At 37.0% G+C, this 17,982-nt stretch overlaps 1 protein-coding gene across 1 annotated transcript; it reads left to right on the top strand.

Annotated features, from left to right (window-relative positions):
* Positions 1–3,826: 3,826 nt before the first annotated feature.
* Positions 3,827–5,786, top strand: LOC131684669 (geranylgeranyl transferase type-2 subunit alpha). Its single transcript, XM_058967743.1, has 4 exons — positions 3,827–3,941; positions 3,998–4,236; positions 4,290–4,468; positions 4,525–5,786. The coding sequence occupies exons 1-4, from the start codon at positions 3,939–3,941 to the stop codon at positions 5,634–5,636; spliced, it is 1,533 nt and encodes a 510-aa protein (XP_058823726.1). The 5' UTR covers positions 3,827–3,938; the 3' UTR covers positions 5,637–5,786.
* The last annotated feature ends 12,196 nt before the right edge of the window (positions 5,787–17,982 follow it).

Here is a 17,982-nt window from a genome sequence, read left to right as displayed (position 1 = left end):
CGGGGCGTACGTTGCCAAAAATGCTGTTTTTCTCTCCGCAGATCTCTTACTAGAGTTTTTCTACTCATGACTGGCAAAATGACCAATCAGAAGCTGGTTCAATATTGAGGTTAGGACTGGATCAAATTAGCTACGCAATTGTCTTCTCTTCTCTTAGGTTTTAAATATAAAGACACGCGGAGAGGAAAAGAGTGAGTTTGGCTGCACGGTTTACCAAGTTATTTTGTCTGCTATTTTTGGCAACCAGGAGATTTGTGTAAACATCGACTGACTTGTTGTTTTAATGAATGCTTGACGAATTTCTTTTGAGAAATATTTCGCAAAATCGCAACATGTTACGTAAATCAATGCTACTTGAAAACGAATCGGTTTACGTAACTGAGCCCGCGTATATGTTTTTAGTTGCACAAGACAGGATAAATCGAAAATGGTGTTGAGTAATAGCAATATTGTTGCGCAGTTGGCGCTTTGCTGATGCCATTTAAAATTAATATGTATAACAAATGTCACGATATTAGGAGAAAACTAATCGATAAGTTTATACCCGAATAGAGTTTTACAATAGCATTTACCCTACAAACAATTATAAGACAATAAATATTATAGTTCTTACTGTTTCAACATTGTTCGAAGCAAAATTTTCACAATAGATTTATAATCAAATTTCATGTAACAATCAATTTTACTGTTCAGCAAGAAACTGATACAGTAAATTAACATTGAATTTTACTGTTTTCGAGAAAAAATACATAGAAAAAAATCGATTTTTTAATGTTAAGATACATAACCACCCCCCTTTTTTACTGTAGAAGTCAATTTTACATTGAAATTTACTGTCGATGCGTTAGAGTTTACTGTTTTTATATTGTAGCATAACACTAGAATTTACTGTAAATTATTGTAAAATTACTGTACTGTTACAGTGAGAATTATGGTTTTGTTACTGTACATTTCTATTCGGGTAATGTTTAGACTTTGTGTCTACCAGTTATATAAAATGAAGGACTAGACAATCGATCAATGGGTTTATTATGTTTAATGTGTTTAAATTAACTCGTATTTTTTTTGCATCATCAAAGTTATTTAATGTGTATGTACATAAAGTTTACAATCTTATTAAAGACACTGAATTACTGAACTTTAACTCGCCATCTTATCCCAACTAAATAAAATGGTTTGGCAACATTATTTTCTGCAAAACAGCACCACTGTCGCAGCGTTAACTTCAGTTGACTCGTATACTACAGTTACCGCAGAGTTGCAAATCAAAAACATCGCGAAGCATCAAGTTCTAAATGTTCTCAATCGATATAATGCCCGAAGGAAACGATAAGAGTTATAAGAAATGTATCATCACACTGTTAGGTGGATTAGTGGATACAGAATACTAGATTAGGGTTGTCGCTGGTGTTCCCATTGTTTTCGTCGCGGAACATGTTTGTTTTGCTTTCGGTATATATCTGTCAAGGTATCGAAAGTCTCTCTAGTAAAAGTCTTTGGTCCGAACTTTTGGTACACGCAGAAAAATATGGCCTGCTTGTAACCACAAACCGTTTAGTTGAACTTCAAATTAGTAAAATTCAGAGATTACCTTTTTCATTTCAGTCTCGTTTATTCTGCTGTGATTTTTATGCATTCAAAACCGCAAATGTCCAATGCATAAAATTTACAGCAGAATAAACGATAGGCAAACAGAAAAATGATGTGATATCTGCTATGAAACAAATTTCTATGTGGCATATTATTATAAATTCATTAGTTTTCACGTGGTATTTATGCCTCACAGATAATTTTTATGTGCTACTACAAATTGCAAAAAATTATGTGTGAAATCAATATATTCAATATAACGAATTTTCTCGGTGTAAATTTTCGACCGTTATTGTTATGAAATGAAAGAGTTTGTATATACCGCAAAAGGAAATAAAAATTCATCAAAATTCAGTACATGTTAATACAATTTGTGCATTCTAATTAGTGAAAATACATCCGCCAAGAATAGCCATTGTGTTGCTAGCTAAAAGAAACAAAAATTATTAGTCGCTATGAAACGACGATAGAGGATTTTTTTTGCTTTTTTCTTATTTGGCCCATTTGACAGGTATATCCCGGAATCAAAACAATGATGTTCCTACCACTGATTCCAGCGACAATCCTAATCTAGTGTTCAGTATCTACTGGTGGATTAAAAGCGTTTTTGTCTATAAAAACAAAGACAATGCAACAAACACTTTGATAAAATTCAGGGATGTTGGCTAAAACCGCATGTTCTATTTTGCAAGATCTATGTACATCAAAGCGGTAAAAATGGAAACTGAAAACACCGCAAACTAGCGTCTGCTTTCGTGGTAGTCGTGGTATACGTGCTAAGTTAAATTAGAAAAACTCTAGTAAGAGAACTGCGGAGAGAAAAACAGCATTTTTGGCAACGTATGCCCTGACATTGTATGGCAACACGTCCAATGTTATAAGGATAGGCAATGTTCGATTGGATTCGTTTTTTGACAGCTAAACGCGAATCCAATCGATCCAAAATGGAGTCTCCGCAGTTCTCTTTCTAGAGTTTTTCTAAGTGAAATAAGAATGTAATAGACATTTCCACAATTCTATTGAATAAAACCAGTTAATGAATCATAGTTTGGATAAATAAAAAAGGCGCAATTGCACCACTAGGTGAACTAAAAAAGATTTTTTTTGCAAAAACTACCGTTTTACACCACCGATTTCATCCAGATGGAGGGCGAAACTTTAAATAAACAAGCAAAAATCCAGTTTCGCGTGTTGTATTTTTTTGCTGTAGTTTAAGAAAGCAATATCGCAGAATCCAAATTTTTAGGTCAATTTGTTGCGTTTCGAACCCCTCATTCGCATGTATTAATAATGCCCTATGTTTACATTTGTAAGTATCGCCCTTTCAACAAAAAGCGTTGATTTCTTTTTATTTAAATCTCAATACTCCCCACGAGTTACTTCCTAAATCTCCAATATTTGCTTACAATGCTCGTTTGGAACCGTTGTTTTGGGTTCGATTGGAACTTTCGGCTTCAGTTTCGCGCATCTCTATATAATCAGCTCTGCTTTACATGGGCTTCCTCACACACTCCCCTCCTCACAAAACCATAATGCTCGTTTGGCCGCCTTTTTGACAGTTCGTTTGGCTGCAATTATTGACACTTCGCAAGTCTGTGTATGAAGCATCTTGTTTAACCCGCCTAGCCGCCATTTCGATTACTGGGTAGGAATCGGCTCAGGTGTGGGCCGACTGAGTTTTAAAAAAATCGGTTTTTTCTGGGTAGTCCAATGACCATAGTGTCAACCAAACTGTTTACATTTCTGTAAAAAAAAATAAAAACATTTCAAGGCGTGTAGGATAGTTTATGTACATGCATTTATGTATTCACATTTAGAAAGTTGAGCTCTATCGATGTATGAAGTGAAAAAAGAAAGTTTTCTCGTGTTAAATTTTTCTAAAGATTATTGATTATATTTCGAGCAAAATATCTAGCATCCCTTATTCTGTTTTCTGAAAGTTGCTATAATTATAGCATGGTTTGAATCCGTCTCATTTGACGTTTAAATTTGTCAGAGTCAGGGATGCCAGATTTGCAGACAAGTCTGCAAATTCGCAGACTTTTAATTTAAGCTGCAGATTTTTTCGATGACGCAGATATTTGCAGATTTTCTAGTTTGGTTGCAGATATTTGCAGATTTTTTAGTTTTGTTGCAGATATTTGCAGATTTTTGAATATAAAGGCTGTTGGTTACACTAGCTTTCCTGACATTTTTTGTTCTTCCCAGACTTTTAAAATTATTATTGCAGACATTTGAAGAAAGTACCTGGCATCTCTGGTCAGAGTTGTTTTTATCTATAGAATTTGCATCTTGATGAGTAACAGAAGCTGACGAAATCAGTGAATTTTAACAGAAGTCTTGTGAAAATGGTAAAAAATCATGAAAATATGAAATGTACAGGAATTTACTTATTTCAACCTTTCAGCACGGTCGTTTAAAAGTTCGCAGCAGTGCCGAAGAGGCTGCACGGAAACGAAAGGAACAGGAACAAAAGGCTCAGAAGTTCCGTGCCGGTATGGGTCGAATACTGATGAAAAAAGTGGCAAATGAGTTGGATGACGAGATGATGGACCTAACAGGCAGAGTTTTGAGTGCTAATCCGGACATTGCCACACTGTGGAATCTACGACGTCAGTGCCTACAGAAGATTGCGTCCGAGGATAAGTGAGACAGTTTATATTTCTTAATTTCGTGTGATTTATTCAATCAAATTACAGAGACAATCAAGCCGTGTTCGATAAAGATCTAAGCTTCACAGAGATGTGCCTGCAGGTGAATCCAAAGTCCTACTGTGCTTGGCACCATCGTTGCTGGGTGTTGGAAAATGCCCCTACCCCGAATTGGCAGAAGGAAGTTGATCTGTGCACCAGATATCTTAAACTGGACGAACGGAACTGTGAGTAGTGAATGTTACTTATTACAATGGTATCCTGTGAATGTTTACAATTGCAGTTCACTGTTGGGATTATCGACGTTATGTAGTGGAGAAAGCCAAAATTCCTTTGGAAAAAGAACTCGACTTTTGTACTGAGAAAATTCAAAACAATTTTTCCAATTATTCATCCTGGCACTATAGAAGCAAACTGCTGCCGGTCTTATATCCTAATAGGGAAGACCCTTCGCGTCCTGTTAGTGAGGAAAAATTGCGAGAAGAGTTGGAGCTGGTTTTAACAGCAGCCTTCACCGATCCGAACGATAGCAGCGCTTGGTTCTACCAACGTTGGTTACTTGGTTATTCTCAGCCCGAGTTGGACATTGCAGCGTTTCGACTAGATACCGTAAGAAAATTGGCAGTTATAGCCTTTACTCGACCAGTCAATTTGAAGCACAAGAACGTTACATTAACGTTTGATTTTGACAAGGAAATAAATCAAGGCTCGGACTGGCAACCAGTAGCTACGGATGGGAGCCATGCTGTCACGTGGCTATTGGAAGGTTTGAATACAACATTTTCTGATGAACATGTAAGCTTTGTGAGTTTCAAGGATGAGAATGGGAATTTGTACACATTGGAAGTCCAACGACTTTCCGAAACTTCGCTAATAGCCATCAAACTACCGAAATTTGAACATGAGTTTAACGACGCAGTTTTGGATGTTCTGAAGACACAGCTGGATTCTTGCCAGCAGTTGCTAGAATACGAACCGGACAGCAAGTGGACATTGCTCACAGCAGCCCTACTGATGAAGGCAATCGACCGCAGGCGATATTACGACCACATGCTTGCCTATTTGGAAAAGCTTCAAACGGTTGATCCGATGCGACAAGGTTACTACCGAGATCTAACTAGCCGATGGAGTATAGAAAATCGTTTGGAGCGTTGGATTGGCGCGAATGGAATACCGAATGGTAAATTGGATCTGTCGGGTTTGAAGCTGGAACGTCTTTTCTACGAGCAGTATCTGTCGGTCGCTGAGGAGATTGATCTCAGCAACAACCAGCTTACGCATGGAAGTTTGGGCAAATTAAGCTATTTTTCGTTTTGTAAACGTCTCTCATTGGAGAATAGTTTTGAGAATGCTGAAAAAGCTCAACCCGTGCTTAGACAACTTGGGTGGGACTGAAAAATATGGTTTGGGACGCTTCAGCAATTATCAATCCGCGCCTGAAGTTTCTGTTGATAGCGCAAATATAGCTTAGAGTGCATCTAGCTTAAAGGAAAATAACGTTAATCATGTGTGAGTGTAAATGTGCTTTCAATAAACGTTTATGAAACCAACTGAAAAGGATTTGTACATTTATCCATTGTTTTCTGAAAATTGGCGTTAAACATTCATTTAAACTGTCGTAAAAAACAATCATCACTCTCGGCTTCGATGCTCACAGTTCGACGAGTTCAATGTTCAATATCGATGTAAATTAAAAGTTTGGGAATAAATGGACCAGTAAATCTAAAAAGAAGAAATATAGTTTTGGTTTTAAAACTATGTTAGATACGGGTATTTAGGCCACAATTGCACCTTAAAAGAAACTAGGCAGAGATAGAAGTGCATCATTTTATGGATTGATTTTCGCCGGCTCAATTCGCCAACCACAACTCGTCGCGACATCTGTTAAGCGCTAGATTCAACATTTCGAAAAATATAGCATATCGGAAATCGATTAATTAATCTAGCTAAGACACCTATCTCGTCGTAAATTACGATATTGTGGCTTGACTAAGGTGGTAACAGCGTTCGCAAACTGCTGGATAAAACATTTGCATACATGCAGTGACAATACTATGAGTTCACAATGATACAAATTTGGAGAATGGGCTAAGCTTCTGTTATTAAGACATACTAAATTAAACATATTGTTATGGTATGGATCTTTTGATTTGTGACAATACTACCGCAAAACCTAGGCAATGTATTACGGAAGAAAATATATTTCAAACACAAACGTTCGATACGTTGCGGATCGAGAATCATCTATAGACCCAACCCAAATTTGTAAACAATCGCATTGAAGCAACGGCTCGCCTGTGGTGACACGCCCCATCGGTAGCTTTTTATTAAATATTGATTCTAAGCTCTTGGTGTCCAACAGACGAGAATGCATATTTTGGTTGTCGGCGACAAACAACTCCTACGTTGTTCTTATTCAAATTGTGCTAGCTCCTGAGGCTTATGCGTACACTGTATCTAACATCTTTTACAGGCTAAAGACCAAAAACATGTATAGCATTGCTTTGAAAGTTTTGCGCAGGAATTCAATTGTCGAGAAGTTTTAAACTTCTGTGCTCCAAGTGTGGCTACCGACGCAGGTGATGCAAGCGTAAACGTTTACGCGTATATTGCACGTGATACTAGTGAGCAGGCCAGTGCGCAAGGGTGGGGGGGGGGGGTGGTTGTTTAACCCCCCCCCCCCCCATGAGGATTTTGAATTACATTTAAAAATTTATTCACTTCCTGTCCAGGAAATAAATATACTGTAACCGGTTTTGACACAGGAAATGTCATTTGAGTTTGGCCACTCTAGAAACAAGTCAATGAAGAAACCAAGGACGAAACTTTGCGAGGGTGGCTGGAAAGGGATGTATGTCAAGTTGGACGGCTTCTCTGAAGGATCAGTTCACGTTTCGACAAGCTTCGATATTAGCAACAGTATTGAATAGACAACAAATGTCGGTTAGCGGGCTAGCAACGGCAGCTAAGAAGGAAAACACAAATTTGCAGAAAATCGGGATATCGTTGTCTAGAGAAATTTTACCGCAGATGATTATTCCGTTGGAGTGGCAGCGAAATGGATCGCGAAAATGGGCATCGGTATAGAGTGAAATACCGCTGCCGAGAAGTTCTCAGCACCAGGTAGCATATAAATAGGAACGACTAGCACAATACTTGGGAACAATTTTTCACCAGTGGTCTATCCCCAGCTTATTTTTGCATATGTCAGTGGCGGCTTTGTTTGCGAGTGCTATGTCTGTTGGTCTGTGATTTCCATAAGCACCACTATGTCAGATCCAAGAGTATGCATTGATCCAGCATTCATCACAAGCAGGCATTGTGACCCTAAAACATATTTTTATTTAGTAATTTAAAGGAATGAAAAAAAACTTGTTTTGATTTGAAAATATTTAAATTGCATAGTTGTTAAAAAGCAAAAGTGATTTAATTGCAAAAAGTTATGTTTAAAAACTAACTACAAATGCACTACATATTGTAAGCTCGAACAAGGAAAGTTGAAAACTGTGGATTGGTTTGTTTGAGCACTCTGCAAAATTTATCAAAAGCTCTATAAAAACCTAGAAAATCAGGGAATTTTATTTTCAGAAATGACTCGACACCCTGAAACTCTACTTTCCCCTGAAGATGAAGGAGATGTCTTCAAAACATTGCACTATGAGGAGGCATATGACCAAAAATCGAAAACCATATTGACTCCAATTTAATTTAATTCTATGCTGAGCGTTTATACACACCATGATTAAGAAAATCCTTGAGTATCTCAGAAAAATATTTGACTTAACTGGGAAACATGGATGAATATTTTCAAAAGAGACATTCCACGAATGATTTTGCAAACTCTTCGTATCTCAATTGCATTTTGAATGAAACATAATAAAGGGCGAACACGAAATTATTGCGACACCGAAAATGTCATTCCAATTTTCTTATAATGTTTAAAATCAAAACAAAATTTTAGGGTATTTTTATACATAAATTTACTTCAAAAATCAAAAGAAAAGTTAATCGGTGGAGCCTTGAGTGTAAAATTGAACGCAATTTCGCTTGATGCCCTCCATTAAAATCTTTACAGTGTCATCCGGTACCAGTTTCTCAGTTTTTTTTCCATTTTCTTAACATGTCCTTCTAGTCTTTGACTATCTTCTTGCTCTTCCGAAGTTCCCGCTTCATTATTGCCCAGTACTGCTCCACCGGGCGCAGCTCCGGACAGTTTGGCGGATTTATGTCCTTTGGAACAAAATGGACAGAATTGGCCTCATACCACTGCAGAACACTTTTAGAATAGTGGCATGATGCCAAATCTGGCCAAAATAGCGAAGCTTCGTCGTGCTGCTGCAAGAACGGCAAAAGGCGCTTCTCGAGGCACTCAGGTTTGTAGATCTCGCCATTTACTGTGTCCTTTGTCACGAAAGGCTCACTCCTCAGTCCGCAAGAACAGATTGGCCTGCCAAATGAGATATTTGGAGGCGAGCTTCGACATTTTCTTCTTCCTAAATTTGTCGTCCACATAGAACTTGCTCTTGCCGGTGAAAAACTCCAAACCCGGAATTTGCTTAAAATCAGCTTCTTTATACGTTTCGTCGTCCATCACACAGCAGCCATATTTTGTCAGCATCTTCTCGTAGAGCTTCCGTGACCGAGTTTTAGCCGTCGATTGTTGCCGCTCATCGCGGTTTGGGAAGTTCTGTACCTTGTATGTATGTAGTCCAGCTCTCTTCTTTGCATTCTGGACGTAGCTCTGCGACATGCCGATCTTTTTAGCCAAATCGCGGCTTGAGACGTTGGGATTTGCTTTAATCATCCGCTTCACCTTTACCTCCGTCTTCTTGTTCTCCGGGCCCGGTTTTCTTCCAGTTCCTTTGTCGTGGTCCAACGTCAACCGCTCCTGGAACCGCTTCAACACTCTGGAGACGGTTGAATGGTGAATGTTCAACATTTTTCCCAACAGCCGGTGCGACAGGTCAGGAAATTCCAGGTGTTTGGAAAGAGTTTGTTCTCTCGACTCGCGTTGGTTCACCTCCATTTTAGTTGAATTTAAAAACACGACTTCGAGTTTAACAGCATGTAAACAATACACATCAATGAGAAAGTGTGCAAAATTTGGTTGATTTTTACCAAATGGTAAAAAAGTTATGCTCTGTTGAATGTGTCGCAATAATTTCGTGTTCGCCCTTTATGTTCAAATATCGTCGCTGTTGTGCTATTTTAAGACAAACGCCATTTTGGGGTGAACTGAGTTAGATATGCCATGCTACTAAATTTTAAAATCTTTTCAAAGTCGCGTTTTCAGAATTTTGAAATTCTGCTGGGTTACTGAGATATAGCGAAACACGATTATGACAAGCTCCAGTTTCTTGAGTGATTGAGTTGTGCTATCTTATGACAAAGAAAAAAAACAGACAACATTCATAGTTTGTTGGCTTGCTACAAACCAAAAAGCTTATAGCAAGCCAACAGATGTCTCTGATGACAAAGGTAATTCTTATGCAGATCAACCATAACCATTAGCTATGTTCTTGTCTCGGGAGGCAAACTTTTCCTATCATAGTTTTTTTCTGGGAATGGTTGGGGTCGTCAAACGGTGGGATAACAAAATTCTCTCAAGTTTCCTATCTCATGCCTCCACGCGAGTCTAAGTCTATTGATGACATTTGGTCCTTAGACCGGCGACGACTGGGTGCTATCAGCCTTCTGCCGATAGTAGCAGAATGAGAGGGTGCGAACAGATCTAGTCGAGAAAACATTGCCGTAAAAATGAATAGTTGATCGGAAATTAGCCCCAATACGAATAATCTGACTAGTATCTATGATCACGGGTCAATACGTACTGAAAATTCGCCGCGTCTGTTTTTATGAACCTAATTTCAAGCTCCGTTATTGCTAACAAGTCCATGCATCAGGTTAACAATCCTTTATATTTCCCTTCAGTGTTCGTTATTATAGCTCGGTAGTTTTCAAGCCAATAAATATATCGTAGAGAAGAAGTAGCGAATTCTGTCCAAATACTGTTGCAATAAATAGTGATCCGACCCATTACGCAGATAAGATTAGCTTTTCTAGGCAATACTCCCACGGTCGGCTGTGTGGAGTTTAAATTGCTTTTGTTTAGGGAACATAGTATACTCTCGGTAGCCGGCTGCCCAGAGTTTAAAAAGAACCAAAAACTAAACAAGATCTCTTTTTCGAGTGATCGTGCACTCGAAGACTAACTAAACAACTACCTAATAAAATATGCTTTACAGGTCGCATCGCTTGCTTGGAGCGAATCCTAGACTTGATACCCTTCCAAACTACCAACTCCGCGAGACCTATGGAAGAGTCTGATGAATCGTCGTCCTTCCGTTAAGTAGGTGGAGCATCAACACTTCCTGTCTACCTTATCCTTTATCCTTCCCCGTGAACGATGGAGATGGGGGCGGCCGGCAATGATGGCTATCATGCTGTTGAGGTTTTAATATGGGTCGGATTGGTTTGAATTCCTACTTACCATTTCCTAAGCAACTCTTATTAGATAATCAGCAGTCAAACATGATGAAGTCAGTGTGCAATCCGCCAAAATCATCGTCACAACGCAACGCAACGCAACGCAACGCAACGCATAGTTTTTTTTTCTGGGAATGGTTGGCTTATATTTTCAAGTTTATTGAACAAATTTGCTTTTGAGATTTCCACTAGTTTTGGAAAGTATACCGAAATGTAATGGATTAAGCAAGAAAAATATTTGTTTCGTCTAGTCGCCAGTCAACAATAACATTGATATATATTGTCTCTAAATTGTTAATGGAACCAACTTTTGTTTATTAGGTAGATCAACCTATGTGCCAGTCCGGGACGTCCTGGCAAGCCGTGACCACCCCTACATTTTTCTTATCTACATCTTTTTGAAAATTATTGATGTCCAAGTTTAATACATTTTTCCCTCTCATTCACAGTAGAACCTCGTATACCTCTCCCTGTATCTACAATATGGCACTTCTTCACGAGTCTACGATGCATACCTTTCTTGATAACCGTCCATCCAGAACATCATGACACGTCACAAGACAGCATCGGTGTGCCAATAATCATCCGAAATATCGACCCTCCCCTCGCCTCTGAGATTACAGGATGGAAATCACTACAATAAAGTGTGCATACCCCCCACAATCATGAACCAGCCAACGAGAATGTCAATTTTAGAAAATTTTACAATATGTATCCCACTTTCTACCTTTTTCCTTTACTAACACAAGAGGGGAGCAAGCCGCCCCTAAATACGGCTTTCTCTTCCCCCACTAACACGTGCGATGTACCTTAAAAATGAATTATCGGCCTCGTCAAGCTACCGTATTTGGGCCTAAATAAACTTAGTTATATATAAAAAACTTTTGTTTATTGTTTCTCCCGAATAATGGAGGAAAATTGGGAAAACTTTGTGTTCCAATACCATCATTTTGTAACCTGATATTGCTGCTATCACATGGAAAAGTATAATATTGGACATAGTGATCTACAATGCATAATGTTACGAATCAGTTAAGATTCATTTTTATATGAAATCTTCTGTGCACATTTGTGACACGTCATACATATCCCAAGCAACATATGTAACAAGTTTAAGAAAACTTTTTATCTATTTAGTTAAATATCAGTTACAGAAAAGTATAAAAGCATTTTTCAGACCATGGTTTGTTGCTAATAGACCACAAACAAGTTTGTTGCTGCTAATCGAACTGTAAAACGTGGTTTTGTTGACTGAAAGAATTATTTTCGAATTTACCTATTCTGCCTATTATGTTTGATAACTGTTGGCTGAAAGTAACTCAGTACCCAAGCAACATATTTTGTAGTAAAATAATATTAACAACTAATAATGAAACCAAATCACGTGTAATAATCTAGCCGGGGTGAACATGATCTCAACTGTTGCATCACCAAAAAAGCCCAAGGCGGAATAACTTGTCATGAAAACGTACGCTGTATTGCAAATCAATTTTGCCACCTAGTTGCAAATCGAGTTCAATTATGTTTGGAAAATATTCGGTGTTGAAATAATGCGATTTGTTTTTTGCAAGATAATTTGGAATATTTGAAAACAAATATTTTGCTCTTCTATACTTAAATTTCACCGGCGCATCTAGATTTACTGTGATTTTTTCAATTTTACGTTTACATTTTCAATGCGCCCTCAAATAATATCAAAAATGGATGAAAATATAACAATAAGATATAGCGCTCCAGGCAAATGACGCAGTTTTCGATTGCGCCTACCAATATGCAATTCGAATATGGTGCGAAAATTTATGAAAGCATCATGGCCGCTTTCTCGTTGTGACTAATTCGTTGACAGAAGACAAATAACGAATACAGATGCATCGATAACACCATCTCGTTGTTGCAAATTTGTTTTGTTGAAGTGTCGGCAAGTATTTGACAAGTTTCCAAGTGTTTTGTTCTTTATATGATACTTATTGCAAACAAACACTGACAGCTGCTATCCACTATAGCATTCAGTTATTGTCAACTAACAGTTATCAAACATTATGAGCTCCATCTTCTGAATATCGTTTCGAATCGAAGTGGTAAAATGGAAACAAACCCACTTTTTACGATTTGATTAGTAGCAACAAACTTGTTTGTAGTCTATTAGCAACAAACCACTATCTGAGAACATGCTTTTGTACTTTTTTACAACTGATACCAAACCAAATAGGCTAATTTTTTTCGTAGACTTGTTACATATGTTGCCTGGGTACTATAGTGGAGAGCAATAACTGTCAGTGTTTGTTTGCAATAAGAATTATGTAATGAAGAAAATACTTGCAAACTTGTGAAATACTTGCCGACACTATAACAAAACAAATTTGCAACAACGAGATGGCGTCATTAGTGCATCTGTATTCGTTGTTTTTCTTCTGTCAACGAATCAGCCACAACGAGAAGACGACCATGATGCTTCTATAAATTTTTGCACCGTATTCGAATTGCATATTGGTAGGCGCAATCGAACACTGCGTCATTTGCCTGGAGGGCTCTATCTAATTGTTAATTTTTATTGATTTCTGAGTTTATTTGATGGCGCATTGAAAATGTAAACGTAAAATTGAAAAATTCACAGCAAATCTAGACGCGCCGGTGAAATTTGTGTATAGAAGACAATAATATTTGCTTCCAAAAATTCATGATTATTTTGCGAAAAATAACATCGAATTCTTCCAACACCGAAAATTTCCAAACATAATTGAACTTAATTTGAAACTAAGTGGCAAAACTGATCTGAAAACTACCGTTTTTGTACTAGAATATGATGACATGTTACAAATAGACTCCGCCTTGGGGCTTTTTTGGTGATGAAACAGTTGAGAATATGTTCACCGCAGCTGGATTATTAGGGGAAAGTGAGGCAATATGAGCACTAGGGTTGTGGTACCGGTAATACCGGTACCGAAAATCCCGGGAATACCGACCCATTTTTGGTACCGTAATACCGGTACTGAAGAAAAGCCAGTACCGGTATTTTCGGTACAATACAACTTTTTTTATGAAAAATATGTGGACTCTCTAGGGGGACCTGTTTCAAAATATCGGTCTGCAAGATGACTTTAATTATATTAATTACCTTCTGTAAGTTAAACATTACTAGCTCACGTTGTACTGAACGGTATGTTTAAATTCCTTCCTTATTTTGTTGAAATTATTTCAACGATCTTGTACTAAATTTCAAAATATTAACTTTAAGCGTAAGAGACGTAAAAATTTGCTGATTTTTTTTTAGTAGCGAAATTCTGATTGGTTTTCAATTTTCACTGGGTGGCACGTAATAAGACTATGGTCTAAGTCATGTCTTTGGTTTGCTATTAAACCTTTATTTATAAAAGAACGAACAGCGATTTAGCAGCTAACAATTTTAGACTTGGTGAGCTACTCCAAATGGGGCGATTTGTAATTATTGGTGATAGGAAAATTCAGTAAAACTCCATAGTTTACAGGAAAGCAAAGAGCCTTGGTATACAGGTCGAAAGCAATTTACAGAAAATCAAGAGAGGAAACCTGCTCGGATTTACTGCCATTCTCGCTTTGATTTACTGTTATTAATAGTGTTTCTTACATTTACCATCTGTTGAAGTCGACAAAAGTTGCACCGCTTAGCAGTTATTGATTTCATAGTGGCCTAGATTTTGAAATAAAAGAAGGTGCCGCATACGAAAAATATTTTCTGCTGAAATGAGTAATGCCATTCCGAATCAATTAAAAACAATAAACATGTTTTTTTGATCAGCACAAATCAATCATTTGAGAATAAGGTCATCAGTTTGAGCATTCAATTTCATTTTGAAGCTTTTTTCGAATTTAAAAAAAAAATATTCGAGTACCGGTACTTTACCGGTACTACCGGTACTGAGGGCTTCAGTACCGTAGTACCGGTTCTCGCCAAAAAGCGTCGGTACTGCGAACCCTAATGAGCACCCTAAGGTTCAAGACAAATATATCAGCCTTAAAACATACAAATAATCCCAAATTTTCCTCTATTGGTAGAATACAACATATTCTTCATATGCAGTTATTAAACGTGCTGATGAAAATTCAAAATCTTTGAAAAAAAATCGATGTTTGTAATGATCGATTTTTGGCTTGGTATTAAGGGGCAATATGATCATGTCGCAAAAGATTTTATTTTATCGCAAAATTTAAAATTGATTTCACTTATAATTAATAAGTATCACATTTTCCATTGGTTTAGTGTCATTTAGTTGCCAATGAAATTCGTCATATAGTTTTTTAACAGAAATTCGGAACTATTAGATACAAATTTCCATTTTGTTTTAATAATAAATTTCTCGAGCAAATATTATTATTCATCGTTCGTAGTAACTTCAGGTATAAAACGTTTACATAGGGATAACTTTTCGGGATTTAATGCATAAACACATATGTGATTTGCGTGATGCTCAATTTGCCCCATGCTGTAGAGCAATTTTCGCAGATTTTTTGTGGAAACTATAAAGTCCTGTTAAATTATTTTTATGTTCGAAATAATTAGAAAGACGTTGAATATTGCGGAGATGTATGCATTTTACAATTACCGCACACATACGTCATGCGAATGTTTATTTCATATAGCTTGAATCTTATAACATTTTCAGTTCTTTGACATCCCGTCAGATTTTTGTATTTTTTGTGATTTAAGATTTGTTTTATGTCGCAATTAAAATATTACATCATCTAATGGTGATTGACGGACCATTCGTGCAAACAAAAAAAATCGAAAATTGTTCATAGATTCTTGGAAAACAGGGGTGCTCAACTCGGCCCCACATGGCGATATTGCCTCACTTTCCCCTACACGTAATTTGGTTTTAATATTAGTTGTAAACATTTTTTCACAACAAAATGTTTGGAATATTTTATCATCAATACACACTTATGAACGACTTTGGTTTACATTTTTAGCAAAAACTGTCAATATAGTCAACCGATCTTCGCACAAATCGAGAGATTACTTTAGAAAAGATAGAAGCAGCGAATGCCTTTTCCGAAAAACTTCTAACATTTATAAATTTTAACCCTCAAAAAGGCACGCGGGTCTCAGAGGCCCGGCACGTTACAATTTTTTAGTTACAAAAAAATGTGTATGCAGTATTAGCTTGGGCATGGAAATTTCGATAAGTAGCTTTGAAATCTATAACTAAAATAAAGAATTGTGAAATTTTCATCTAGTGGAGTGATGCGCAGCAATGTTTGAATTTTTACATGCACAAAAAGGCAAGCCGGGCCTGGCAGGCCTGGCGTGCATGCAATATTTACTAGGACTACCACGGGTTTTATACTTTAATATTTATCTGAAAAAAAACATTTTGATCATCTCCATATTAGCAGGTATTTTGTTTTCAAGTTTTAATTGATTTTATCTTTATACCTTTTTATAAGAAAAAATAGCATACGAAAATCACGTGTGACATATTTTCATTTCACCCACTGTGGTCTACTTGACAATTATATGGATCCAACATAGCCTAACTTTGTCGTTATTGTCTATTTTTTATGTCTATTCTTGGTATTATAGTTGTCGTAATTATTCAAATTGTAAGATCTAGAAGCAACAAGAAATTGAAATGGCTACAAGACGATCTGCCCAAGTTTTCAATCGCCTCAAGGAATCTGAAATAATGGAAGAAATTCGAGCAAATTCAACAGCAGACGATGCCGAAGCTGAAGTCGAAATTCCGACCTTTCTATATGAGAAAGGCAAAAAGAAGCCTGAATTTAAACGGGCCTGAGAGGCCCGCCTTGCCCTTTAATGTTAGGATTTTAGCCTGCCTTCACAAGGGTTAAGATTAGGGTTCGCAGTACCGACCCTTTTTGGCGAGAACCGGTACTACGGTACTGAAACCCTCAGTACCGGTAGAACCGGTAAAGAACCGGTACTCGAATATTTTTTTTTAAATTCGAAAAAAGCTTCAAAATAAAATTGAATGCTCAAACTGATGACCTTATTCTCAAATGATTGATTTGTGCTGATCAAAAAAACATGTTTATTGTTTTTAATTGATTCGGAATGGCATTACTCATTTCAGCAGAAAATATTTTTCGTATGCGGCACCTTCTTTTATTTCAAAATCTAGGCCACTATGAAATCAATAACTGCTAAGCGGTGCAACTTTTGTCGACTTCAACAGATGGTAAATGTAAGAAACACTATTAATAACAGTAAATCAAAGCGAGAATGGCAGTAAATCCGAGCAGGTTTCCTCTCTTGATTTTCTGTAAATTGCTTTCGACCTGTATACCAAGGCTCTTTGCTTTCCTGTAAACTATGGAGTTTTACTGAATTTTCCTATCACCAATAATTACAAATCGCCCCATTTGGAGTAGCTCACCAAGTCTAAAATTGTTAGCTGCTAAATCGCTGTTCGTTCTTTCATAAATAAAGGTTTAATAGCAAACCAAAGACATGACTTAGACCATAGTCTTATTACGTGCCACCCAGTGAAAATTGAAAACCAATCAGAATTTCGCTAATAAAAAAAATCAGCAAATTTTTACGTCTCTTACGCTTAAAGTTAATATTTTGAAATTTAGTACAAGATCGTTGAAATAATTTCAACAAAATAAGGAAGGAATTTAAACATACCGTTCAGTACAACGTGAGCTAGTAATGTTTAACTTACAGAAGGTAATTAATATAATTAAAGTCATCTTGCAGATCGATATTTTGAAACAGGTCCCCCTAGAGAGTCCACATATTTTTCATAAAAAAAGTTGTATGGTACCGAAAATACCGGTACTGGCTTTTCTTCAGTACCGGTATTACGGTACCAAAAATGGGTCGGTATTCCCGGGATTTTCGGTACCGGTATTACCGGTACCACAACCCTATACACAATCTATATATTTAAACGGGCGATATGTATATAAGTAATTATTACTTCGGTTTATTTTTTAAAGTTTCAGGCACTAACTTTCTTGATCGCATTAATTTGTATTGATGTCAATTTTGGGATAAAAACGAAAATTTGAACGAACTAATGCTTTTTTTCAAAATGAAGCTTTTGAGGAACCCCTACTAACGCATAGATAAATATCACTCGTACAAACAGAAGGATAAATAATACACTCAATAAAGTTACTCCAACTTAATCATTACACAAGGTTGCGAAAGAAAAAATATTTTTATATCGCTGGATAAAAAATTGTTTCTAGAAATGGGATGGCAGTACCCCCTTAAGAAAAGTGAAGCTGCTAACCGATTTATAGGCAT

Source organism: Topomyia yanbarensis, chromosome 2, assembly GCF_030247195.1.
Source record: "Topomyia yanbarensis strain Yona2022 chromosome 2, ASM3024719v1, whole genome shotgun sequence".
In the NCBI taxonomy this organism is placed as follows: domain Eukaryota; kingdom Metazoa; phylum Arthropoda; class Insecta; order Diptera; family Culicidae; genus Topomyia; species Topomyia yanbarensis.
Note: the sequence above shows the minus strand (reverse complement) of the source record. Positions and strands in the feature narration are given on the sequence as shown.

Excerpts from the sequence above, each read along its gene's own strand:
- LOC131684669 (XM_058967743.1), top strand. Across the intron at positions 4,237-4,289 it reads AAGATTGCGTCCGAGGATAA|AGACAATCAAGCCGTGTTCG; the intron begins GTGAGACAGTTT and ends ATCAAATTACAG. Across the intron at positions 4,469-4,524 it reads TAAACTGGACGAACGGAACT|TTCACTGTTGGGATTATCGA; the intron begins GTGAGTAGTGAA and ends TTACAATTGCAG.